Below are 25,277 nucleotides of genomic sequence, written 5' to 3'. Positions count from 1 at the left end.
ATTTAAGACAATCAACACTATTTTTAAATAATAGCAATATTTTTTTTTAATCAATATTTTTCGATTAACAAGTATTTAACGTAAGAAATCGGATCACTGTCTAAATCCGAAAAGCTTCGGCCAGGACCAAGTCCCCGGTTTATTCATGTCTCCTTGAAACGTTCCCACGAGAACTTTGGGTTTGCCTCCCTTCGTTCCCCCGTAGGAAGGGGGCAGTTGTTCTGGGTCGACCAAATCCAAGAGGATGGGTTTCCACTCCTTCTCATCTCCGTAGTTGTCAAAGATGTCGTTCGTTTCTTGCGACAATAAGGGACGCATGGCAGACATGGCCGGGGAAAAGAGAGACGGAGCTATATATAAAAAAAGAAGCGAAAATTTAAAAAAATCTAACAATTTTTAAATTTATGTAACACCAATTTTCTTACAATTTATAAACACGACTCTGGAACTGGCGCCGGGATGTTGTTTCTCATAAGTGTTAGCGGAATGCCAGTAACACCGGGCGACTGAAATTGCATAAAATATTTTAATAAAAAGCTGGGAATATAAAATGTTTTGGGACTTTTTTTGGAGAACATAAATTTCAAACATTATCGACAGTTTTTTTGGCAACTGCAATCCAAAATTTTAGGACGAACGAAATGCGTACATTGCTTGAAACGGACGAAAACGTGTATTTTTTAATATCAAATTTTGAGTGTTAACTATTTTTTCCAAATTTTTAAAATTGCAATTTTCGAATTGACTCACTTGCAAAACTAACGGTAGCTTTGTTATCTTGATTCATGAGCCAGGTGAATTGAGTAATATTTTTTCCCTGATGTTGCAAATCGAGCACTTTTTGTTCCGCTTCTTCCAACATGCGGTCATAGTAGCGGAGAACCCGGTCAATCTCACCACGCTCAGCCGCACGGTCCAAGTCCCACTCGCCAAAGTCCGTGATCAAAACTGGAGCACGATTTTTAGATTTTTTATTTAATTTTGGGTGTCATTTATGCATGCGTAACTATTTTTCCAAGGTTATCACTCACGTGGTCGCCCTTGTTTGTCATAACCGTCCAACTTGTAGGGATAATCTTTCTTCATATCGGAAAAGTCCTCGGTTAAAATGGATCTCATTCTGTTATCGTCGCGCCATGAGAGATGCTATTTTTTAGAAAATACGTAATTTTTTTAGTAAGAAAATTTAGGAAAGCTTTAGTTTGGCATGAATTTAGTTTTTGAAAAGCTTCTGTATTTACTCGAAGTTTTCGAAATAAACCTGGCTAAATTTCTGACAAAATTCGAATATCTTGCATAAAAAATTGTCAACTGTTGTTAAACTGTTGTTAAACTTGGCAAATTAGTTTTTAAACTTTGGTTAAACTATGGTTAATTTTTGAGTATCCTGACTACGCTAATTAATTACTTAACATACATAAAAAACTGCATTATTAATTTTGGAATATTTTTCCTACCGCAAGAAAATATAGCTCGGCATCGTCTACATTAAAATTTTTGGCTGAAAATTTTTAAAAAGACTAAAATTACGAATAGTCAATCAAGAATAATATAAGCAACTTTACGGATGAAATTTACCTCGAAGAAATTTCAAAATGTACAACTCATCCTTGACCCAGTCCTCCTTAATTTTGGGCAGAACTCTTCTCATCAGCTATCAATTAAAGAGTTAATAATTAGGATGACAAATATGTAATCAGAAATTATCTAATTATCTAAAATTAACTAAATCTGCAAATACCTCATCTAATGCGGCCCTTTGCTCTCCAGTTAACCTGGTATGATCCTCGGTGCGTAGTTTTGTAGAAGTTACCATGGCAACGGTTGCCAGGCAGGATAATAGAACGATTGTCTTGAACATCTTATTATTCTCGGGTTTCAGAGAGTACTGAATTATTGGAGATTTTGCTCCCTGATTTTATAGGAGGCCGGAGGTAGATAAGTACATAGGTAAGTCTGCCGACAAATTAGCATATTTAATTTAGCGATAAACTCGTTGATTTGTCAGTGATCGGGAGTGACGTGAATTAATTTTTTTGTTGCAGGTCTGGTTAATAAAATTAATGTCATGTCTACAAACTCGAGTACTTGATTAATTTAATTAATTAGTTAACCCGTTTGATTGACATCTTCGTAACCGCACCGTCCAAGTAAACAGGACGGTAAGGGGCCGTCCATAGATTAGGTAGCGCAAAAATCGCGATTTTCTAGACCCCCCTTTAGAATGTGTATCATATGCACGATAATATCGTGACGATATCATTGGAGCCTGAGACCCCTCCCCACCTCCTCTGGTGTTACATAATTTACGAACGACCCCACCCTGTTAGTTGCATGGAAAACTGGATATTTATATAAAATGCGATGTGTTAACAACAACAAAAATTGCAATTCTGCCCCAACAAAAATCGGGTAGACATGCATAGGTACAGACGTATGTATGTACATGCATACATAATTACGAGTAAAACTTGGAATTTGAAATTTTTACCCGAGGTCTGGACAACTTTATCGATGAAATTTATTTTTTATGTAATCTTACACTAGTAAACAAGCAGTGAAACATGTACTTGTGGAGGAAAAGGTTTGCGAATTAGTAGGACATATGTAAATATGTATGTGTTCTGACATAGCTAATTTGCATACATAATTTTGGAGAATAATTTATTCATTAAGTGGACTACTGTTGAAATACCATTAAATAACGTCTGTAAATATGTACTGATTCGTAGGTATATGTATATAAAGGGTGTTAATAAAGTCCGATCCCATTTTTCCTATAAAAAAGTGAAGGCTAGTATAAAAAAAACTACCCGTGATACTTACAAAAAATGTTCGACATATTTACCTTAGTATTTGGTCTTGTCACCATTTACTTTAATCATGCCCTCAACTCTTTGTTTAAGGCTCTGTGCTAATTTTTCCAATGTGTCTGTGGGAATCGAATTCCATACATCTTGAACTTTTTTTACTAGCTCTTCCCTCGTCCGGGGTTGTGGCTCTTTGTATATATTTACCTTAAGTATGGACCACAGGTTCTCCAGGGGATTCAAATCTTGGCTGTTTCCGGGCCACACCCCCTTGCTCCAGACCGTTGAAACTTGCGTCTTGATGAGACTCAAACTCGCTTTTGCTGTATGGGCTATAGCACCATCCTGCATGAAAACTATTTTTCTTTCATTCGGAAATATTTCCTTGTTCCCCATGCTATCGAAATAGATAGGTAATATTTTTTCCATATAATACTTTGCATTGACTGTGTGGCCTTTTGGTATGATATGTAGAGGAGTCACGCCACGTGCACAAAATCCACCCGCTACCATAATTTTAAGCCCGAATTTTGGGACTGCTCTTGATGGTACATCCGATTTGTTTTCTGTCCTGTAACGAACATTTTGTTGGTTCAATTTTGGATATAGCTCAATAATAGATTCGTCAGTCCAAAGGATGTGACTGCGCAATTCTTCACCAAGTCTTTTTTCACTCAAATGGCCACTTTTCTGAAGGAGTTCTCCAAATTTCAGACGGTCATCGATATTTTTTTGTGACATGAGAGGTTTTTTGGTTAGTTTGTAAGCTGTGTGACCCCACCTCGTAGATTTCACAAATTTTTGCACGGTCACATAGTTAATTTGCTTCTTCTTCTCTTTATAGCGTTTTGAGTCATTTAACTCCCTTGCACAATTACGTAATGAACTACCGGTTTTCTTGTAAAGTCTGTTTTTAATCATTCTTTTTGTGGTAGGTGACACCTTTCTGGGTCGCCCGGGTCGCTTTTTGTCGTGGACAAAATTGTGTTCTTCCATTTCCAAACAGTTCTGCGGCTGCAGCCCAATTTTTGCACAATTTCTGCAGGTTTAAACCCCTGCTGATGCAATGTTTGTATCTTAACTCTAAGATGCTCATGACTTACACGTTTAGTTGTTCCTCCCATGGTAAAAATTTGAAATAAATAACTTCACTGGTTCAAAAGTTCCAGCTGAATTTGTAACAACCGCGCTCCAAAAAATTAATGGGATCGGACTTTATTAACACCCTTTACATATGTATATACATACATACATGCTTTATGGAAAACCACGTATTTACCTAATTAAAATAAATCGAGATGCAATTTTTCTAAATATTTCTAGGTACATATGTATGTATGTTAGTACTTGAGGACAACCATAGGTTATACATTTAAGTACTTCGACAACTCAATTACTTTTAATGAGAAACATATCAAGGAATGTGTGCGACAGTGGAAAATATTTCATAAATGACGCAATAACCAAGTATGTACGAGCATATACTAATTTTGTTGGGTAAAAGTGACCCGGAAGTCCTGACTTAAAGCCATATGACTCGTATATGTACATAACTTCATATTTATGTGAACACTGTAAATCTAGGGCTGATATCGATATATCAAAGGCATAAATTATAGTTATTGTAGTCATAGTCAGAATTATGACACGTGGTCAGAAGTGACGAAAACGTTAACAAATTTGATAGTTTGAAATTTTAGATACTTACAACGCGTTGCCATGCTGACAAATAAATCGGCAGTCACGAAATTCCAGTGGACCAAATTTGTCATAATTTATATCTTCTAAATTTTTACAAATGAGAGAATACATGTTCCGAGTTACTGACACGCCGTTACAATATGCACATTGATACATTTGATGCTGCATGCCAGAAGATAAGGTTGATATGCAAATGATCTTCCATTTAGACCTGTTCCACCATACCCGATTATTACACATGTAGAAAAGTAGAAACATTCGCAAATTGTATTTACTCCGCCAACTACTTGCCACGTTACATATTTATAAATAACAAAATGTAAAAAATAAATTTAGATAAACATTTAATTTTAGAAATTAAACTTTTTAGTGTTCCTCCACAAAAGCCTCACGGATATGTCCTACGAAATATGATACATTAATTATCAGTGCGATTAGTTTAATGTTTTTGGTATGTATGTACAAATGTAATTATATATACATACTTGCAGTCATTTTGTAGCCTGCTGCGTCCAAAAGTTCTGCCAGGTTTTCCACCGTCCTATCATTGGCGATCCAGCCTACCAAAATTTCCTTGAAAACTCCACTGTACGTCATGTTCCCACTATTAATGCCTCTCCTCCAAGAAAGTTTATCAGAATTCGAAGCAGCCAAAAGGTCGCAGAAGTCCTCCCAATTCTTCAACAGGTGCATGTCTTTGTCAATGATGTTGATTAATTTGGGAACGTCGGTGCCTTTGAGGAGGATTTGTGCTGTGGAGATGGAAGACGCCATGTATTTGTATATGTATGTATCTGCTGCCTGAAAAGTGGTGGCGAGACTGGAGGGGTTGACACATACGTATGACGGATGACCATTTCCTCACTCATCTGGGCGTACATATTTTATTCCGTGGATTAAATAAATACAGATAAGGAAACAGTTCGTTCACTCTGGTCTGGGTGACATCAAGCCGACGTGCATGATAAACTATTGGCTTGTTGAGCAAGTTGATCAAATGTTAGCGCAGGACTTGATGCTCACCACGAAAATTATAACCACATTTTGAATCATTTCTCAGCTTTGGAAATCTACATATATTGAAGTTTTGTACAAATTTGTATGTAATTGGTCAATTACAAATGATTTCATTCAATTTTCACCTCTTCCCACAGTTTTTGATTAGTAAGCACCTACCTTCCTTTTTACATACATATGTATTATTACTGATGGATGTAATAATACATCCATCAGTATGTACAGGATCGCAGTCCAAGACGTGATGAATAAACATGCATGGAGTATGTTTAATCGTTATGCATGTATATACAAAGATTTTTTAAATTGTGGAAATAAGCATATTGATTTTTAGCCCTAGTCAGGGCTTATGGAACCATCATGTCCGTCCGTCCGTCCGTCCGTCCGTCCGTCCGTCTGTCCGTCTTACGATAACTCTCGTTAAACTCATCCTATCGACTTGAAATTTGGTACACATGTAGTATGGGGCAAATGAGGAGTTAAGTTCGAAGATGGGCGAAATCGGTCAAGTGGTTGACCAGTGGGGGTCATATAGGTGGGTGGGGTATTATGCATCAAAATTTCAAAATCGTCATAGAAGGCAGAAATTCGACACTGAGGTTGCTAATGATGTCTAGTGAAAGAGTATGAATTCAAGTTGGAAAAAATTTCATTTTGAAAGACCCGAGGGGGTGATCCATACTGATTTGTCAAAATCGTCATATCGAGTTGAAATTTGGCAGATAGATTGCGTATGGGGTTTAAGGAAGAACATGAAATGAAATTGGTCAAATTTTTTATCTGGAGGGACCCGAGAGGGTGACCCATACCGATTTTTGAAAACCATTTAATTGAGCTGAAATTTGCCATTGCCGTTTCTAATAGCTCCTAATGGAATAATATGAAGTGAAATTAGTGAAATTTTTATGTGGAGCGACCCTAGGGGGTGGCCCCTACCGATTTTTATAAATTGTCTTAAAAAGATGAAATTCGGTACGGTGATACTTAATGGTTTCGTATGGAAGTACTGTTGTTAAGTATATCTGTGGTGCCACGTCGACCGCTTTGGATCATCCATAAAAAGGTCTAACACATAGCGCGTCACAAAAAGAAATTCAAACTTTGCCAGAATTTAGAAAATATTAATAGAAAATTATTTTTCCTATAAAATTTTTCGATATCTGACCTCTGTGACCTGTTTTTTAGGGTGAAACTCATTAATTTGAAATACGTTTGTTTGTCTGCGTGCACAATAAGTGGATAAGGATTTTAATCGAATTTAGCGAGAGATCGGGTTTAATCTGCTGGGAATTGAAAGTTGACATTGTGTAAAATATTTCTGCCATTTTTTTGAAATTTTAACACAACAAACAATGCAGAAAAGTAGGGATTTCGGTGGAACTAGATTTCGGGCTGGCGGAGGAAACAAGGCGATTCGGTTGGGAGCGCGGAGGACTACACTAAATATTATTTTACACCACTTTATTTTTATTTTGACGTACAACTTATACAAATTCGTGTCTGAAATTTAGGAAATTGAATAATTTGTACGTCAAAATAAAAATAAAGTGGTGTAAAATAATATTTAGTGTAGTCCTCCGCGCTCCCAACCGAATCGCCTTGTTTCCTCCGCCAGCCCGAAATCTAGTTCCACCGAAATCCCTACTTTTCTGCATTGTTTGTTGTGTTAAAATTTCAAAAAAATGGCAGAAATATTTTACACAATGTCAACTTTCAATTCCCAGCAGATTAAACCCGATCTCTCGCTAAATTCGATTAAAATCCTTATCCACTTATTGTGCACGCAGACAAACAAACGTATTTCAAATTAATGAGTTTCACCCCTAAAAAACAGGTCACAGAGGTCAGATATCGAAAAATTTTATAGGAAAAATAATTTTCTATTAATATTTTCTAAATTCTGGCAAAGTTTGAATTCCTTTTTGTGACGCGCTATGTGTTAGACCTTTTTATGGATGATCCAAAGCGGTCGACGTGGCACCACAGATATACTTAACAACAGTATATGAAGTTAAAAGCGAACAAAGTGGAACCAGAGTAACCTAGAGGGTGACCCATACCGTTTCTAAAAGTCGATATTTTAAAAATTCGTAGCTGAAATTCAGGAAATTGGTCATACTTGAATTGGCGAGATGAGAAGAAATAAAATTAAAGTGAAAGTTATTCATTGCGTTTTTTATACAGTTCAAAAAGGCACGCAAAAAGGCAAAAAGGCATGAACAAATAGCAAAAAGACTGACTTTTTGCACACACTGGTCACCCCCACTGGTTTAGAGAACGGACGTAGACGACTAAAAGTTGGCGTGATCCTGCAGGGTTAGATCAGCTTAATAAATGTGAAGTAAATTTTAAAGTTTTTTTTTCAGGAGGACCCAGTGGGGTTTTTGGAATTGGTTAAAGAAGCTGCAATTTTGTAGCGACTATTGCGAATCATTCGCAATCATCAAAAATTTTCCCATAATACCAACTATTAGTAGTTGGTACCGATCACTTGACAAACAGTTAGAAGTGGACTCTGTCCCTGTCTCGGGCTATATAAACACTGCACACTGTAGGTTTTACATATAGAATTCCATAGAGCATGACTACACAAGTTGCAAACAATATGCAAAGGCTCGGTGAAGTGTGTTAATATGGCTTATCTGCGGAGATAAGCATCGTTTCAAAATTAGTCATTCCATCACAATTTTATAGGTCACGTATGGATTTTGTAAAAGTACGTACAATTTAAAATATGTGTAATATCATGATTTTAACATGAAAGCTGTGTTTTTTTGTAGCTGTATAAATGATTTGGATTGCGTCAAAGATTATTGTTTCGCAATATTTAAAATATTTATGTACAATTTTCGCAAGATCAGTGAATTTGAAGTTATTCACGTACACACGAAGATATGTACATACCTACACATTTATATTCTCTATCTCGTACAAGCATGGTTTTTATGTATCTATATCACTCATATAGTCAAAATAAAACCAGGTTTTGTTGAGCTTCTCCAAAATAGATAACTACAGATTTATGTAGCTTAGCATATGTTCGTGCAAATTAATTTTCTACAAAAAAATCATTCGCAAATTACGGTTAAAAAGTGCATTGTTCCCATCCAATTCGAGGTTTACGGCAGAAATCGTGCGGTTTAAGGTACATACAAACAAATCAAGATGCAAAACTACTTATGTACAGATCAATGAGTACATTGAATTTTACGTGGTAACAGTGGATTATTATACATTCAGAAGGAGACGATAAAAAGAAGTACTTACCTACATAAAAATAAGCTAATACGAGCAAGCCAGACAAACGTGTGAAAAGGAAATATACATTTGTTCTGGTGGAACGTAATCTTTAAAGTTGACGATATTTTGAACCCAGCATACACTCTTAAAAAATCAATAACCGTTGGTATTGATACGTGACTCTACCGCGTGGTATTGATCCGGTATTGAGTTAATACTACGTGGTAAAAAATTTAATACAAATTAGTATTAAAATTATTACCATGAGGTATAATTTCAGTACCTGTTTTATACCACTATGCTATAACCGTTTAATACCAAGGCGGTAGAGTCACGTATCAATACCGTTAGGTTTTTTTCAATACCAAGTTTCTAAGAGTGTACATATGACACACCCCTCATTGGCTCCAATTACATGTTTATGAGAATCTGTGACTCACAGACTGTGAGTATCTGATATTTTATACACCCACTATCCGAAAATTTTTACTTATTGTATGCAATAAAATATCTAAAATCTTACAATTAAATCATTTGAGAGTAATAAGATTCTTTCTTATTATTTCACTAATCTATTTACGCAGTGGCAGGTTTTTAGTTGCCGATTTATACCTTAATCAAAGAATCAAAGAATTTTCTTTCTAATCTTACAGACTGACGATCTACCGGACTAAGGCGAAAATATGAGTGGAAGATCAAAGAAATCAAAAGCTACTGCCACCACCAAGGAAATTTCATCGAAGCCGGAACAAAGCAAGTCAACTAATATCACCAATGCACCAAAACAAGCAGGGCCAAACAGTGGGAAAAAACAACCAACTGTAAATGCACAAAATCAGGGAACCAGTGCCAACAAACAAAATCAGGCCATTATCAAAACTCCACAAAAGCAAGCATCATCTAGCAATGAACAAAATCAGGCAAGTACCAGCAATCCACAAAAGCAAGAGACCAGTCCAAACAAACAAAATACGGAGACCACCAGCAAACCACCAAAACAACCAAATGCTACAAATAAACAAAATCAGCCAAATACTGGAAATACACAAAAACAAGCAACAAATATCAATTCACAAAAACAGGCAGCAACTAACAATTCACAAAAGCAGGCTGCCATAATAAATGCACAAAAACAGAAAATTGAAACTAATGCACAAAAACAGGCAGCCATAATCAATGCACAAAAACAGAAAGCTTCAACATCAATCAATTCCCCAAGTCAGAAAAGTGCCACCAACCCATTAAATCCTGCCCCAGTCGATAAGACAATTCCAAACAAAAATTCAGGCAACCAAGCACCAAGTAGCACAAGTAGACCAGAAAAAAAGGTGACGAACAATATAATTTATTACACGGACAAAAAGGCGCAACTTGGTAAGGGTGGTTCATCCACCGTATATGAAGGCTACTTCGAAGTACCTACTCGAAAAGCAGCAGTAAAAGTTTGCGACATTTCCTATGTCACCTACTCCGCAAAGAGCAAGGAATTAGAAACCTTGAGGAAATTGGCAAATAATTGCCCAAATATTGTAGGCTACTTCGCTACGGAGGACATTTCCGACAAAAGCTATATTGTCATGGAACTCGCAAAATTCACGTTAGAACATGCCATTCTAAACGAAAAAACCACCACAGACATGCTGCAGCAATGGTGTACAAATGCAACAAATGGGCTAATGGCCATGCATGCCGAAAACATTTTACATCGCGACATAAAACCAGCCAACATACTCATTTTTGAGAACAATATTGCAAAATTAGCAGACTTTGGGATAAGTAGAGTTATACAATCGGACACAAAAGGTGCACCCACCGATGCGGTGCTAGGAACTGGAATTTGGATGCCACCCGAAGCTTTAAGGGTTTTTGAAACAGATCAAAAATTTGTGCTGTTCAAAAATTTTGACATTTTTTCCCTTGGGCTCACAATCTTCTTCACAATGACAAAGGGTCGGCACCTCTTTTCGGCCGGAAATGATGGCCCCGTCAAGATCATTAGTAACATCATAAATTACACACCAAACTGGCCAACGGAAATTAAGTGCACCTCACTATGCAACTTATTGAAAGCCATGGTCAATAAAAAACCTAAGTTACGACCGGATGCTTCGGTTGCTTTAGAACATCCATTCTTCTGGGATAACAAAAAAAGAATCGATTTTTTATGGGCAGTCACGTCCGACCTGAAAAATGCCACCAAGGCGATGGACGCTAGCACATGTAAGACAGAAATAACTCAGACGCACGACAGGTTTTGCAATTCGTCTCGAACCGACAAAAACTGGAGGTTAAGATTGTGTCAAGACATGCAAGATTTTATGACTTGGAAGGATAAAAATAGGGCCGATAAGAGTAAATTGCCTTTAGAAAACAAAAAGTATGGGAATTCACTTCTTAAGTTGGTGGAGTTTATTAGGGATTATAGAGAGCATTATAAAGATTGGAATGAAACGTATGAAAACGGAAAGTTGAAGATGGAGAAAGTATTTGGAGCAGATGGAGCAAAATATGTGGAGTATTTTTTAACCAAATTTCCAGAAATGGTCACCATTCTATATACTATATTTCAAGATGAGAAATATCGAGGTGTACATCTTAAACCATTTTATGCTTTGAACAAGGCTTGCTTTGAAAAATGGTAAAGTTATTATGCATACACACATAGATATTCGTGATCAATAATCAAGACACAATATGTACAATGTAGACGAATAGACCAATAAATAATGTACATCAATGGGGAATTCACGACAACGTCTTATTTCTCATCGCAACTCATTTAGAAAACTTGGGAAGATCAAAATATTTCTGTCGTGAGGGGATTCCTAAAATATGACTTCGCAAATCTCGCACACCTACTGAAAATGCCTATTTTGATATTGTTTCATGTATTTCTGTAATTTCTGTAACACTAGTAAACCTCGAGTCGAGGTTTCGCACAGAATATAGATTCCCCCAGAAGAATCGATCTTATGTATTCGTGTGCCGCTTATGGAGGAATGGGAGAGCCAACCAATTAACAACTTCTATGTACATTTGGCGCACCTCCGGAGGTCACAGTGAGTTATTTCGAAAAAAATGCGAATCAATTATTTTAAGGTCTAAAATGGACCTATGTGGGTGGGGGAACATAAAAATAGGGGTTATTGTGGTTTTTGAAAGGGGGTGTGGTGTTTGGGGGGGTTTTATGAAATTTCAAAAAAGTCTCAAATTCCCCCTAAGACCACACCCACTTTGAAGAGAACTTAATGCTGATTAAGAAAAGCTATTATACATGCCCCTAGCTCCTATCATTCTCCCGGGAAAAAATAAAACGTGGCGAAGAAACGGGATTTTTGTTCAAAACGACAATTTCGACAATTTCAAATGGCTGGCAAATTTTTAAATCGAAAAAGTAGCAGCCAATGACCTATACGTCGTAAACTACCCTCATATGTGTATCTAATGACGCAACGTTTGAAACATTGGGGGGCGTAACTTTTTGGAAAACATCAGGCCAAGTTGGGTGAAATCCAGGTTGGCGAAAATGAAAAAAAATGTTTACATGAAAAGGGGCAAAGTGAGAAAAAGTCTTAGAATTGTCTGAAACGTAAAAATCCAAGAAATCTCACATTGCCCCAAACGTGGGATAATGTGAGATTTTTGGGGGCAATATGAGATTTCTTGGATTTTTACGTTTCAGACAATTCTAAGACTTTTTCTCACTTTGCCCCTTTTCATGTAAACATTTTTTTTCATTTTCGCCAACCTGGATTTCACCCAACTTGGCCTGATGTTTTCCAAAAAGTTACGCCCCCCAATGTTTCAAACGTTGCGTCATTAGATACACATATGAGGGTAGTTTACGACGTATAGGTCATTGGCTGCTACTTTTTCGATTTAAAAATTTGCCAGCCATTTGAAATTGTCGAAATTGTCGTTTTGAACAAAAATCCCGTTTCTTCGCCACGTTTTATTTTTTCCCGGGAGAATGATAGGAGCTAGGGGCATGTATAATAGCTTTTCTTAATCAGCATTAAGTTCTCTTCAAAGTGGGTGTGGTCTTAGGGGGAATTTGAGACTTTTTTGAAATTTCATAAAAACCCCCCCAAACACCACACCCCCTTTCAAAAACCACAATAACCCCTATTTTTATGTTCCCCCACCCACATAGGTCCATTTTAGACCTTAAAATAATTGATTCGCATTTTTTTCGAAATAACTCACTGTGGAAGTGGGCCAAATGCATCATCATCATCGCCACATATTCTGGCATCAAACATGACGTTGGAATCACATAGATGGCGGCTGCACCCCTATTTGACACCATCGCAGAGCATCAAATTTGGGAGACGCGACTCAGAAATTGGAGAGAGTATGCTCTGCGATAACGCTGGGACCATGAGATTTTTGGGGTCAAAGTTTCTGAGAGAGAGTCTTATACGGCAGTGCCGTAACAAACGAGGGCTAATGATATACCAAGATTTAAGTTTTTTGTGTTTTGATAAGCCAACAACCCAGTATAGATAATTAAATGAGACGCATGATTGAGTGAGCGCGACAAAGTGCGACGGATACGACACTGACGCGCGATGGTGCTGGATACCCACTAGAACCCGAGTTTAACACTTTCTTTCGCGAAATATGGAAAATGCTTTTATGGAAGACTTGGTCTGGTTTTCCTCTATAGGCAGTTTTGACAGTCGTAAGTACTTGATTGAGTGGGTATTATGCATTTCAGAGCATGCATCATACGTATTCTTTCCACGTTATATAACATGGGGAAAATACATATATACGTCACCAAGGAGGGTCTGGTCAAAGTTGATGGTTCATGCTAAATGCAGGAGTCCTGAATTTAGCAACACAACACGATTTAAGGGTCCTGCAGCAGGACCCTTAAATCGTGTTGTGAACGAGTTATCTGTGAACGAATTAAGCCAGGTAAATTAATAGCTCCAGTGTAATAAGAATTATTACTATATAAATTGTACAATAATTTATTCAACTCTGTAACTGTTATAAAAATAAAGGTGCAACAATTGATTATTAATTACAGGATGGAATATGAAAATATATACATATATAAGTTGTAAATGCATGCAACTTATAATGCTTAGTGTGGCTTAACGCAAAGTGAAGTTATGTATCTCACGCAAATTGAGATCATTAATTCAAACTAAACCAGAAATATATTTATTGTAACATAGATTACATTTTTTACAAACAATGCCGCTTTACATTTTACTGGAATAAATGTTTTGCTATTATTCCACGCTAATTTCTGTTACCATAACCCATGCCCCCAAATTTATGAAATTCGCTCGAACCCCAGTAATATTTTGTCTGATATCGAAACACAGCACTGCACAAGGTGACACACCACAGCTTTCACGGGTTACGACTTTCACCTCTGATTGCCAGATTTTCTGGTAATCTCGAATTTGCAGGGAGACATTTTCCGGAAGTTCAATCCCCCAGCTCCACTCAAATTCTGTCATCCATACCCGGACACATTGGACTAATTTAGCTTTCACCCAAACAACCTGCACATGTCCGTCATTTTGGCCTGGACTGATTCCCACTACACCTGTTGGAACATAAATAAATAAATATCTCATCAGTCTAATAATATAAGAGCAGGGTTTGATTTTTTTTGCGCGTTCCACATTTTTTTTACTAAAGTTTTGAAATTGAGAGACACATGCAAGGTGCAATAATTACAAGAAATTTGCTCCACCTAGCAGCTCAAATTTCAAACAATTTGAAAAATTGTCCGCTAGATGGCGTTTTTTGCATTTATTGCACTCATGCAAAGCAATTCTGCCGGCAAAAATAGAAAAGTTGCGTTCATTTCTGCGATAACTAGTCTCTTAAGCCCGCAATGCGGGCTCTAAGCAAAACAATTTTATTTAGTTTAGCGATACAAATTCCTGCTGAATAATTGTTACACATTTATCTTCACACAGAGCAAAGAAGCGTTGACTTGATTGTCACGTTTTATAGCACGATCTTTAATAATAGAGTTCACAACTCTATTGGTGCGACAACGAAAAACGTGCTGTCAGGACTCTAAACGGTGTGACCACGAAAAACGTTCAGTCACAACTCTAAACGGTCTGACCACGAAAAACGTTCAGTCACGACTCTAAACGGTGTGACCACGAAAAACGTTCAGTCACAACTCTAAACGGTCTGATCACGAAAAACGTTCAGTCACAACTCTAAACGGTCTGACCACGAAAAATGTTCAGTCATGACTCTAAAGGGTGTGACCACGAAAAACGTTCAGCAACAACTCTAAAAGGGTGTGACCACGAAAAACGTTAGGTCACAACTCTATGGGTGTGACCACCAAATTTGTTCAGTTACTACTCCGAAGTGTGTGACAACAAAAAACGTTCAGTCACGACTCTAAAGGGGGTGACCACGAATAACGTTAGGTCACTACTCTAAAGAGGTTGACCACGAAAAACGTTCAGTCGCAACTCTAAACGGTCTGACCACGAAAAACGTTTAGCCACGACTCTAAAGGGTGTGACCACGAAAAACGTTCAGTCACAACTCTAAAGGGTGTGACCACGAAAAACATTCTGTCGCGACCCTAAAGGGGGTGACAACGAAAAACGTTCAGTCACGATTCTAAACGGTGTGACCACGAAAAACGTTCAGTCGCAACTCTAAAGGGTGTGACCACGAAAAACGTTTTGTCGCGACTCTATAGGGGGTGACCACGAAAAACGTTAGGTCACAACTCTATGGGTGTGACCACCAAATTTGTTCAGTTACTACTCCGAAGTGTGTGACAACAAAAAACGTTCAGTCACGACTCTAAAGGGTGTGACCACGAAAAACGTTCAGTCACAACTCTAAACGGTCTGACCACGAAAAACGTTCAGTCACGACTCTAAACGGTCTGACCACGAAAAACATTCAGCCACGACTCTAAAGGGGGTGACCACGAAAAACGTTCAGTCACGACTCTAAAGGGTGTGACCACGAAAAACGTTCAGTCACAACTCTAAAGGGTGTGACCACAAAAAACGTTCTGTCGCGACTCTAAAGGGTGTGACCACGAAAAACGTTAAGTCACGACTATAATTGGGTGTGACCACGAAAAAACGTTCAGTCACGACTCTAAAGGGTGTGACCACAGAAAACGTTCAGTCACGACTCTAAAGGGTGTGACCACGGAAAAATGTTCAGTCACAACTCTACAGGGCGTATCTAGATCAAGAGGCGTAGTCAATTCCAAGGAGTGTTCAATTGTTCTAACGTTTTGAAAACGTTTAAGAACTTGAAGCGATAGCCCGCCCTCTAGCGCTGAAAAACAACCCACATCCTGTAGGTGGCGCCGGGAGGTAAATTAAAGTTGTAAGTGTCAACCATTGCGTGGGTTCCCAGTGGTCACAGGTCATATGTAAACTCAGGGGGGTGTGCGCAGGTCACAGGTTAAGTGTAAACTCGGGGGAGTGTGCCGAGGTCACAGGTCATATGTCAAGTCTAGTGGGTGTGCCTAGGTCACAGATTAAATATCAAGTCTAGTGGGTGAGCCCAGGTCACAGGCCAAATCCAAAGTCTAGTGGGTGTGCCCAGGTAACAGGTCAAATTCAAAGTCTAGTGGGTGTGCCCAGGTAACAGGTCAAATCCAAAGTCTAGTAGGTGTGCCAAGGTCATAGGTCAAATGTCAAGTTACGTGGGGGTATCGAGATCACAGGTCAAATGTCACGTTACGTGGGTGTGCCTAGGTCCCAGGTCAAATGTCAACTCTGGAGGGCGTGCCCGTTCATGTGATCAAGTCGGATCTAAATGCGTGTAGCGTTAGTCAACGATTTGGAAACGTTTGACACTTTAGCGAAAAACGCCCTCTAGAAACGAAAAATGTAACATAGTGACCCAACTGCCGCTAGGTGACATTAGCTTGGACAATGTGAGACACGTGTGTAATCAAGCGCCAAGTTCAACTGGTAACACACACCACTGCACAATTCTTGGTTCTGATGCCCTGCCGAAGCTTTTTTCGTGCAAATATTGTACAATAGTTAAATTAGTTCATGTTCATGTTCATGTAATCATGTTCATGTAAATGATGAACTCATAATACACACGAAGTACTATGTATATATACAGTGTCGGACAGATGTCTACGTCCACATAGTCGCGTCAATTTCATTTTCAAATTGTCACTGAACTACTGAACCTATTTTCATCATTGATATATCAAATTCTCACAAATTTAACGTAATTTCATAAAACATATGAGTTATTTCTGAAAATTCTGGGAAAACTGAGAATCATAGTGCAGAGCGAGAGAGGATGAAATTTGAGCGGACAAAAGTCTACGTCCACTTCACTTTAATTGTCAACAGCAAAAATCTCTCCAATTTATAAAATCAGGTAACTTAATAAATCTATCAATAACATATGCCGCATTAATTTTTAAATAATTTTCTTCCAGAAAAATATGATGGCGTCGACACGCAAGGAAATTCCTATCGCTATTCGAGATCTTGTCATTCAGGACTGGAAGGGTGGACAAAAAGGGGGGCTGTCGCAGAGACAAATAGGGACCAAGTATAAATTAGCAAGGACAACCATCCAGACAATCATTAAGAACTTTAGAGCTAATGGTTCAGTCCAAAACAAGGTCAGAAGTGGTCGAAAACCGATTTTGGCTCACCGAGAAGTACGCCACGTGCTCAACAAAGTCAACGTTACACCCTCACTTAGTGCTCCAAAGCTATCTACCGAGATCAAGGAGATGTTCGACAAACAAGTTAGTCCTAGGACCATCCAAAGAACACTCAACAAGGGAAATTTGAAATCCCACAGAGCAGTCCGGAAGCCTCTTATTGTACCGAGGAATGCAACCAAACGAGTGAAGTTTGCCAGAGACCACATTTCCAAGCCACAAACATTCTGGGACAGTATTTTATGGACTGACGAGTCAAAGTTCAATGTCTTTGGGTCAGATGGGCGTCGTAGAGTGTGGAGATATCCAAAAGAAGCATTGAATCCAAAAAATCTCAACCCCACAGTTAAGCACGGCGGCGGGTCGGTAATGGTGTGGGGATGCATGGCTTCAAGTGGGGCAGGAAAAATGGAATTTGTTGACGGAATTATGGACCAATACAAGTACCAGGGAATACTTGACGGCAATATCCAGGAATCTGTTCGAAAACTTGGACTTGGACGACGATTTGTCTTCCAACAAGACAACGATCCGAAACACTGCCAAGTCCACCATGGAATACTTCAAGAAAAAAAAATTTCGAAGCTAGAATGGCCTCCCCAATCTCCAGACTTGAATCCCATTGAGCATCTGTGGGACCACATTGAAAGAGAAATAAGAAAACAATCTTTTTCAGGAATTCCGGGCCTTAAATCCAGAATTCGTGAAGTTTGGGAAACCATTTCTGAAGATGTGACCAAGAATTTGGTAAACTCTATGACTCCACGCCTTGAAGCCGTCCTTAAAGCGAACGGAGGCCCAACCAAATATTAAAAATTAATTGTTATAACATTCCTTATAAATTACAGTTTTTTTTGTATGTTTTCTCTGACTGGACGTTGACTTTTGTCCATCCAATTGTTTTCATTTTGAATTAAAATACATCTCTGGCCTAAAATAAATTTTTTTGCGGAAAACTAATAATGTGCTATGAAATTACGTTAAATTTGTGAGAATTTGATATATCAATGATGAAAATTGGTTCAGTAGTTCAGTGACAATTTGAAAATGAAATTGACGCGACTATGTGGACGTAGACATCTGTCCGACACTGTAGATATCATAAATGTGCATAGCACCTGTAGATCCTGCAATAATTTTCCTGAAAATGGCTCCATCAACCAACTTTCTCCCATTAACGGGATACGGGTGCGACGACTTTCCATCTCCGGGGACTGGGGTCACCATGTATGGCTTCCCTGCAAGTTTAGATAAATTCTGTTATAAATATTTTTTCCAGCTTTTTAAATCTGTACTTAATAGTTTATTTACACCTTGTGACACCACGTTCCCCACATCATCCCGAACTTCAACTTCATCCAATAGAAACCAAGCTAACGGGATTCCAGATACTGTCACCCATCTCGCCGTCACATTCTCAAAGCGTAAAGAAAGCAGATATCTGTCATCGTTATTATTATCCTTATCAATCTTGGTTATTTCCACAGGGTCAGAAGATGCCGTTGGAGGGCAGCCTAATTCCATCGTCCCCTTCACCCTTGGGGGACAACTCGTTGATACAAACGCACCCAATCTAGTCGGAAATCGTACACCCGCAATTAGAGTTGCCGGTGAGATGAGTTCATCTCATCCCATCTCATGTGAAGATGAGTTTGAGATGAGATGAGATGGCCGCTAAATGAGATGAGAACTCACATGAGACGGGTAAAGTGAGATGAGATGAGATGAGACGAGCTCATGAGATATGAGATGAGTTAAGTAAGACGAGATCAGCTCATTAATAAATATTAATCAGCATTCAATTTGCGAACTTTTATGGTGTAACCTAGACAAAACTCATTGTTGTCGACTTTGGGGGTGTACCCAAGTCAAAATTCAATTTTGGAAATATTGGGGGTGTAAACAACTAAAAATTCATTTTTGGGAACATTGGGGGTGTAACCAAGTAAAAATTCATTTTTGGGAACATTGGGGGTGTAACCAAGTAAAAATTCATTTTTGGGAACATTGGGGGTGTAACCAAGTAAAAATTCATTTTTGGGAACATTGGGGGTGTAACCAAGTAAAAATTCATTTTTGGAAACATTGGGGCTGTAACAAAGTCAAAATCCATTTTGGGAACATTGGGGGTGTAACCAAGTCAAAATTCATTTTTGGAAACTATCGAGGTTGATGTAAGTCAGAATTATTTTTGGGAAATTGTGGGGTGTATGTAACTAGGTTAAAAGTCAACCATAGAAACTTTGGGGTGTATTTTGTGACCAAATCAAAATTCATATTATAATATCGAAATTTCGATATTGAAATATCGAGATTATATGCCCTTGTCACTACATCATTATTTTTCTATAGGAATTTTAGGCAAAATATTGCGTACGAAGCGCTAAATGAGCCATCTCATCTCATCTCATCTGAGCATGAGATGAGATGAGATGAGACGAGCCAGGGTTTTGACGAACTCATTTAGTTCTCAACTCATCTCACCAGGTAATGAGATGGGGTGAGATGAGCTCTGTCTCACTTCATCTCATCTCACCGGCAACCCTACCCGCAATCTCACTAAAATGGGTCCATATTCTAACGTCTGAGATATGGGTAACAATTTGACCCAGGTCAATCGTGATGCCAAAAGCCCCTTCTGACGGTAGGTTCCACCCCATTACTCCATCCCAGTACCATGTTCCTCCCTCTGCCACTTTCCCATCCGTCAACTTTCCAGGGACGTACTGCTCATGGGTGGGCGCACTATCCGGGTACGGGCCCTCAACCACGGATGCACTAGATGTGGAGGCATCTTCAAATAGTGGATTTGCTAAGTAGGGAGGCTCATATTTTGCCGCTATCATCTGCATAATCGATGGCCACGGAGTAGTTGATGTTTCTCTGTGAAGCTCAATCACCAAATTCATCCCAACCGTTATATTCAAGTTTGCCGTTGGGGTAACAACCGAACTGTATATTGGGTCGACAATATCTGGTCAGGAACGTTGAGAAAAGGCCGAAAATCCTGGCACTCTCACTACCAATTTTCCCTTCCAGTATGCACCACAATCGCCGAAATCAACCCTGATTGACGTGATTCCTTCCTAACCGGGTGGAACTATCCAACTCTTCCTTCGTACGAGGGTGGAAACTTGTGCGTAATCGGATGGTCCGAAGGGAATCCCTAATTCCAAGTTGGGGACCCACCCAAACCCAACCAACCAACCCACCCAAATAGTTTGTCAGGTCGGTGTAAGCCTTCCACTTGTCGCCAGCTTGTTGCGACCCGGCGCCCATTCCATCAAAAAAGTCTGGCCCTACGAAAAATACTTGCGGAAAGAGGGCGGCCCCTGATGACTGGGCAATGGCAAGGTACCGATGTGCAATCCAATTTTCCAGCGGGTATTGCCCCCCTCCGCGCAACTCGTACTCGAACGACTGGTTGACTGCGGCAGACTTTAGACCAATTGCGTATAGTCTGTCCCCAGAGGCGGTACCTGATTTTGGATAGATAAAAATGAGTTAAGATAATAATGAAAGAGGCAACACACATCACTGCTTGTAAGATCCGTAATCACGTAAACTTACAAAATTTATAAAAATTCGAAGCTAAATTTTAACGAATTTAGGAAAGGTGACCAAGGTACATTTTTACGCACCTCAAGCAGTTTCGAGAGTTACTTAAGGCGTTAGTGACGCGAATACCCCAAGAATTAACAGAAAACCAACCAACCGCTATCAATCGACGAGCCAAACGAGTAATTCGGCTGCACCACTAAAACGTCAAATCTAAACACGTCCTTTCCATCCCATGCGTGAGGCGCATAATAATACGGAACCCACACGGATTGCATCCCCATTTCATGAACTTTCTGATTAAAATGCGTCACAATTTCAGCATCTCCATACGCATCTATGATATCTTCACGGTGATAGTAACGTTTTTTAATTCCCCACTTTGTCTTAACCCGTTGATTTTACGGATGTACCACTCCACAAGATTTTTGAGGTCGAGAGGATTCCTTAAGTGGTATGATTGGCCCTCAACAGAAACTGTGCGATCCTACATAAATACATACAAAACATAATTAACACTATTTAACGCTAATCGCTCAAATTGTAAAAATCAGCACATTCTAAATAATGTCTCGCTTCTGGAATCTATTTTAAAATTATGTAGGACTAATTTACAGTAAGTCGATTGGAGAATAGCGGTGACATCTTGTAATTAAGGTAAGTCAATTTTTCTGAAAGTGTTTTAAACTTGAGATCTCCCCGTTCAAAAATTGTCAAAATCTGGAGTGTTTATATATTTTTAGAAAATTGGCAACGAGCTGCTTTAGAAATTTGTAGTCCAGAATTTTTAATTAAATTCCCAGACCCGAGAAATAATTGGAAATATGCTGATATTAACGATTTTCCTGATGAGTCCTACCATAAGGAAGTTAAATATTTAAGAAAAAAGATAACTTGCTTGTCCATCAATATACGGCATTGCCAGAGATAGTTGGAAAAGTTGTCCCCCATTTCTTGGAAAAGTGACAAGCAATTCTCCAATCGCTTTGTCCACCTGTCTAACATCAGATGATAGATTGTCCAACAGACTGACCAGATCCGGTCCATCCAGGCCACCGTACGCTATGTCCTTTCCATTGATTTTGAACGTGGTGAGAATAGCGTGATCAAAAAGCCATTGCCCAACAAATTTCCCGTCTTCACCGACACGCATAAAGTGTCGTTTCCAACTTTCAACATTTCTGGTTTCCTGATGGTAAATTAACGCACTTTTATTCCATCCCACAGCGGAAGGTATGAACAAGCAGAAGAGTGGCCAGATAACTGGACACGATTAGAAATTTCATAATTTTTGTGCATATTTATGATTTCTAAAAAAAATTGCTATTAGTGCTCTGCATGAATCCGGATTTGGGCGAGTGAGACTCACTCGAATCCCAATTTGGCCCGATTTGAATCCCAAACTGCAGGATTCAGGGGCTCGGGCTTTAGACGGACAAATCCTCAAAAGCAAGGAGTCATAAGTCCCGGATTCGGGATTCGGAGGTCGGAGGCGAATTGGACTCGGATTCATGCGGAGCACTAATTTCCATTACAAATATTTACCAAAAATCAAGGATTTCTTCATTATGGCCACAAATTTATTTGGATAGAAATATGTGCATTCGCCAACTTAGAAATGAAATGCGCAAGTAAAATCAACTTATATATTTTGTAAAATAAAAATTTTGCCAGATGTTTTGACATATGTAAATTGACGTGCAGAAGTAATTGCTTGCTTGCATAAGTTGCTTACATAATTTGTTTACGTAATATTTCATGTTCCACCAGTAAACACATATTGTAATCCATCACAGATCCATTTGGGTCCATCGATGGTACTCGAAATTAAATTAAATTGGTTCATGGAACGCTCATTTCCGATCTGAAGTACATATCTATGTTGATAGGTATTTGTGACGGTATGTATTTCACGATAGGTATATATCGTAGGTAGCGATACTGCATGAAAATTGGAAAACAAAGCAATACTTAAATATCGTAAAACATAAATTCGCACGGCTTCTTAGGCAGATTAACAACAGTGATTTACATAGATGCGTAAATTATGCAAATGACCGATCCCGGTTGACGGATTAAACATACATACATGAAACAAATAATTATAATCACTAATTTTTTATAATTTGTGGAAATCATGAATATTAGTTGTTTGCCTTTTGCAAAATTAATTATTCCAAATTTGAGTCAAATTATATAATGATTTATTTTGTCAGCGTATGATTTTTACAACGTGTAACATAATTTTGCCTCAGTAATTTGCTTTTATTTTTTAGTTTGTTGCATATTTTTTAGCTCGCAGTTTGGGAGACATGGATATTGATCTGGACCGACGCAGATTTTGAGCTTGGGGTTGAAGATGAGCCGCTGGGTGGGGCTTTTCAGGGGACACTCGCGCGGGAATGGCCTTCCATTTGAGCACTTGTAGTAATTGGAGCAGTTGTATGGGTCTGGGATCAAGTCGTGGTCTCGAAGACATTGGACATCGCAGGGCGATGATGATGCCGGATGTGACGCGGAAAACCCAGGCCCCGGGGAGGACGATGTTCGTATCGGTGGCGACCTCAAAGGCGTCAGCGGTGCAAGATTTGCGAAGCTGGTAGCGTGTCTTGCCATCCGCAGCGTCAAATCCGGCGAAGGCGTGATGGTTTCCTCCACTTCCTAAATATTTAGATAAGGAGCGAGGATAATTTTGCCGAACTTTGTAAAGTGACAAATTTTGAAGAGATTTATAAATAGAATGTGTTTTTGGTATTTCAAATTGTGAAGTATGTAAATTTTGAAATTTGGAACTGGGTTAAAAAATTTTATATATTTTATTTTGGCAAAGCTTTAATTGCATAAAAGTTGTACTTTTAGTAATGTTATGGTTATGAAATATTTACCACTCATTGTCAGAAACAAACTACTGCCAATCCGGTAGGAAGTTAATATGTACCAAATCAATACCAGAACGTATTTTACATATATGCCAATCTACCCGATTTTTAGCAGTAAAAATTTGATTTTTAATAAAACTGCGTTTCTATTTCAATGAAAATTTTTGCGAAACTCGTAACTTTTTATCACCCATACCCATGCATGAGTCACCCCCATCGCCTAATGGTGTAGGTGCGTCGGTCCACATGATTCTACCGTATAGGAACACGATATACGACTCTTTCGCCAGTTTCGCCCCTTGTGCGAGTACGGTTTGGAACGTATTTCGCAGCGCTATCCCTGGACAGGACCCGTACGGATTTGCTGCGCCAAAAAACGGGACGTTGTTCGTGGTCATGACGAATGCCCACTTCAAGTCGGTGGACGATCCTGGGAAGGCTAGTCGACGGCTTGTCGATACGTGATCTCTCCACCCGTCGTGGTATCTGCATCGGCCCAAAATGGAGTTATCACTTGGACAGAGACGCCACCGCATTGGGGGATGTAGTCTGCCATACCTTGAATTAAGAGATACAAAATTATGAAATTGTACATAAAAAATATTTACGGGAAATTGACAAGGGGATCTTTTTCCAAGGTATACCGGGATTGTCTGGTAAGTAATGTAAAAAAAATCAAGCCAAAAATTAGGAATCACCCCGACGAACCAAAGTCTGCAAATATTGTAGTAAATTTGTACTTCTAGATTAATGCATATTTTCCGTTAAAATGGCAAGGCGACTCGTAATAATTTTGTACAAGTCGCATGTACAAAATTCATACCAAAAAATTGTCAATACAAGTTTACTTGTACAAAATATGTACAAAATTATCACAAACAAATCTGTACAGATTTTCTAGAAATTTGGTGAAAATTAATATGCATTAATATATTGCGAATTTTTGTGCGAATTTAATGCTGATTTTGTGTTAATGATACGCATGAAATTAATGCCAATTTACTTATACATAATTGCTACATATTACAGTACATAAACAATTGTTTATTAATTGCTATACATATGTCGTGCAAATCATACGCACTAAATACATACATATTATGCATATACATTTACACACACATAGTATACATACAATATGACAATTTGTTATAAAAATTTATCCAACTGGTTTATTTTTTAGCGTTGTAGTTAAATAACAATTCATTCTCCACTTTCAGTAGAGATTCAATTTTCGGGTCCGGTTCTAATTGAAAGAGTTGAACTTGTTGGGACTTGCTAATGTCTTCCACCGTTGATACGCAGGCTCCGAGGAAGATCTCGTTTGCTATTTTTATAAAAATTTTAATTATTGAATCATGATTGTCAACTATACTCTGCAATTTCGTTTCTAGTTATGAT

General features: G+C 38.5%; 6 protein-coding genes across 7 annotated transcripts; 1 reads left to right on the top strand and 5 right to left on the bottom strand.

Moving 5' to 3' along the window:
- Window positions 1–18: 18 nt before the first annotated feature.
- LOC110861081 (SEC14-like protein 2) lies at window positions 19–1,902 on the bottom strand. The gene is made up of 7 exons (XM_022110192.2): window positions 1,742–1,902; window positions 1,579–1,654; window positions 1,458–1,501; window positions 1,032–1,146; window positions 751–948; window positions 426–506; window positions 19–350 (listed from the first exon to the last, which is right to left on the bottom strand). Exons 1-7 carry the CDS (start codon window positions 1,859–1,861, stop codon window positions 94–96), a joined length of 891 nt encoding a protein of 296 aa, XP_021965884.1. The 5' UTR covers window positions 1,862–1,902; the 3' UTR covers window positions 19–93.
- Window positions 1,903–4,743: 2,841 nt separating this feature from the next.
- On the bottom strand, window positions 4,744–8,908 carry LOC110861099. The gene is made up of 3 exons (XM_022110212.2): window positions 8,796–8,908; window positions 4,997–5,380; window positions 4,744–4,912 (listed from the first exon to the last, which is right to left on the bottom strand). Exons 2-3 carry the CDS (start codon window positions 5,283–5,285, stop codon window positions 4,878–4,880), a joined length of 324 nt encoding a protein of 107 aa, XP_021965904.1. The 5' UTR covers window positions 5,286–5,380; window positions 8,796–8,908; the 3' UTR covers window positions 4,744–4,877.
- On the top strand, window positions 7,454–11,512 carry LOC110861013 (probable serine/threonine-protein kinase irlA). Of its 2 annotated transcripts, XM_035860893.1 has the most exons (3): window positions 7,454–7,844; window positions 7,895–8,673; window positions 9,422–11,512. In XM_035860893.1, exon 3 carries the CDS (start codon window positions 9,452–9,454, stop codon window positions 11,408–11,410), a length of 1,959 nt encoding a protein of 652 aa, XP_035716786.1. In that variant the 5' UTR covers window positions 7,454–7,844; window positions 7,895–8,673; window positions 9,422–9,451; the 3' UTR covers window positions 11,411–11,512. The 2 variants fall into 2 exon arrangements, with proteins under 2 accessions (XP_035716786.1, XP_021965818.1); XM_022110126.2 differs by having other exon boundaries at window positions 7,454–8,673.
- Window positions 11,513–13,789: 2,277 nt separating this feature from the next.
- On the bottom strand, window positions 13,790–19,380 carry LOC118439496. Its single transcript, XM_035860865.1, has 3 exons — window positions 18,753–19,380; window positions 18,558–18,677; window positions 13,790–14,337 (listed from the first exon to the last, which is right to left on the bottom strand). The coding sequence occupies exons 1-3, from the start codon at window positions 18,961–18,963 to the stop codon at window positions 14,015–14,017; spliced, it is 654 nt and encodes a 217-aa protein (XP_035716758.1). The 5' UTR covers window positions 18,964–19,380; the 3' UTR covers window positions 13,790–14,014.
- A 68-nt stretch (window positions 19,381–19,448) lies between these two features.
- On the bottom strand, window positions 19,449–21,478 carry LOC118439507. Its single transcript, XM_035860877.1, has 2 exons — window positions 21,155–21,478; window positions 19,449–20,918 (listed from the first exon to the last, which is right to left on the bottom strand). The coding sequence occupies exons 1-2, from the start codon at window positions 21,279–21,281 to the stop codon at window positions 20,500–20,502; spliced, it is 546 nt and encodes a 181-aa protein (XP_035716770.1). The 5' UTR covers window positions 21,282–21,478; the 3' UTR covers window positions 19,449–20,499.
- Window positions 21,335–22,592, bottom strand: LOC118439491. The gene is made up of 3 exons (XM_035860818.1): window positions 22,543–22,592; window positions 21,896–22,260; window positions 21,335–21,484 (listed from the first exon to the last, which is right to left on the bottom strand). The coding sequence occupies exons 1-3, from the start codon at window positions 22,562–22,564 to the stop codon at window positions 21,335–21,337; spliced, it is 537 nt and encodes a 178-aa protein (XP_035716711.1). The 5' UTR covers window positions 22,565–22,592.
- Window positions 22,593–25,277: the final 2,685 nt, after the last annotated feature.

This window comes from Folsomia candida, unplaced genomic scaffold, assembly GCF_002217175.1.
Source record: "Folsomia candida strain VU population unplaced genomic scaffold, ASM221717v1 Fcan01_Sc037, whole genome shotgun sequence".
In the NCBI taxonomy this organism is placed as follows: domain Eukaryota; kingdom Metazoa; phylum Arthropoda; class Collembola; order Entomobryomorpha; family Isotomidae; genus Folsomia; species Folsomia candida.
This window is presented reverse-complemented; position numbering and strand designations above follow the sequence as displayed.

Excerpts from the sequence above, each read along its gene's own strand:
- LOC110861099 (XM_022110212.2), bottom strand. The coding sequence starts at position 5,285 with ATGGCGTCTTCCATCTCCACAGCACAAATCCTCCTCAAAGGCACCGAC. Across the intron at positions 4,913-4,996 it reads AGGCTACAAAATGACTGCAA|GACATATCCGTGAGGCTTTT; the intron begins GTATGTATATAT and ends CATATTTCGTAG.
- LOC110861081 (XM_022110192.2), bottom strand. The coding sequence starts at position 1,861 with ATGTTCAAGACAATCGTTCTATTATCCTGCCTGGCAACCGTTGCCATG. Across the intron at positions 1,147-1,457 it reads CCGAGCTATATTTTCTTGCG|CATCTCTCATGGCGCGACGA; the intron begins GTAGGAAAAATA and ends TCTAAAAAATAG. Across the intron at positions 507-750 it reads AGCTACCGTTAGTTTTGCAA|TCGCCCGGTGTTACTGGCAT; the intron begins GTGAGTCAATTC and ends ATGCAATTTCAG.
- LOC118439491 (XM_035860818.1), bottom strand. The coding sequence starts at position 22,564 with ATGAAGAAATCCTTGATTTTTG. Across the intron at positions 22,261-22,542 it reads GAAGAAATCCTTGATTTTTG|TTATCTGGCCACTCTTCTGC; the intron begins GTAAATATTTGT and ends AATCGTGTCCAG. Across the intron at positions 21,485-21,895 it reads TGCCGTATATTGATGGACAA|GATCGCACAGTTTCTGTTGA; the intron begins GCAAGTTATCTT and ends GTATTTATGTAG.
- LOC118439496 (XM_035860865.1), bottom strand. The coding sequence starts at position 18,963 with ATGGAATTAGGCTGCCCTCCAACGGCATCTTCTGACCCTGTGGAAATA. Across the intron at positions 18,678-18,752 it reads GGGGAACGTGGTGTCACAAG|GGAAGCCATACATGGTGACC; the intron begins GTGTAAATAAAC and ends CTAAACTTGCAG. Across the intron at positions 14,338-18,557 it reads AATTATTGCAGGATCTACAG|GTGTAGTGGGAATCAGTCCA; the intron begins GTGCTATGCACA and ends ATGTTCCAACAG.
- LOC110861013 (XM_035860893.1), top strand. The coding sequence starts at position 9,452 with ATGAGTGGAAGATCAAAGAAATCAAAAGCTACTGCCACCACCAAGGAA.
- LOC118439507 (XM_035860877.1), bottom strand. The coding sequence starts at position 21,281 with ATGGGGATGCAATCCGTGTGGGTTCCGTATTATTATGCGCCTCACGCA. Across the intron at positions 20,919-21,154 it reads TGGCTCGTCGATTGATAGCG|GTACCGCCTCTGGGGACAGA; the intron begins GTTGGTTGGTTT and ends ATCCAAAATCAG.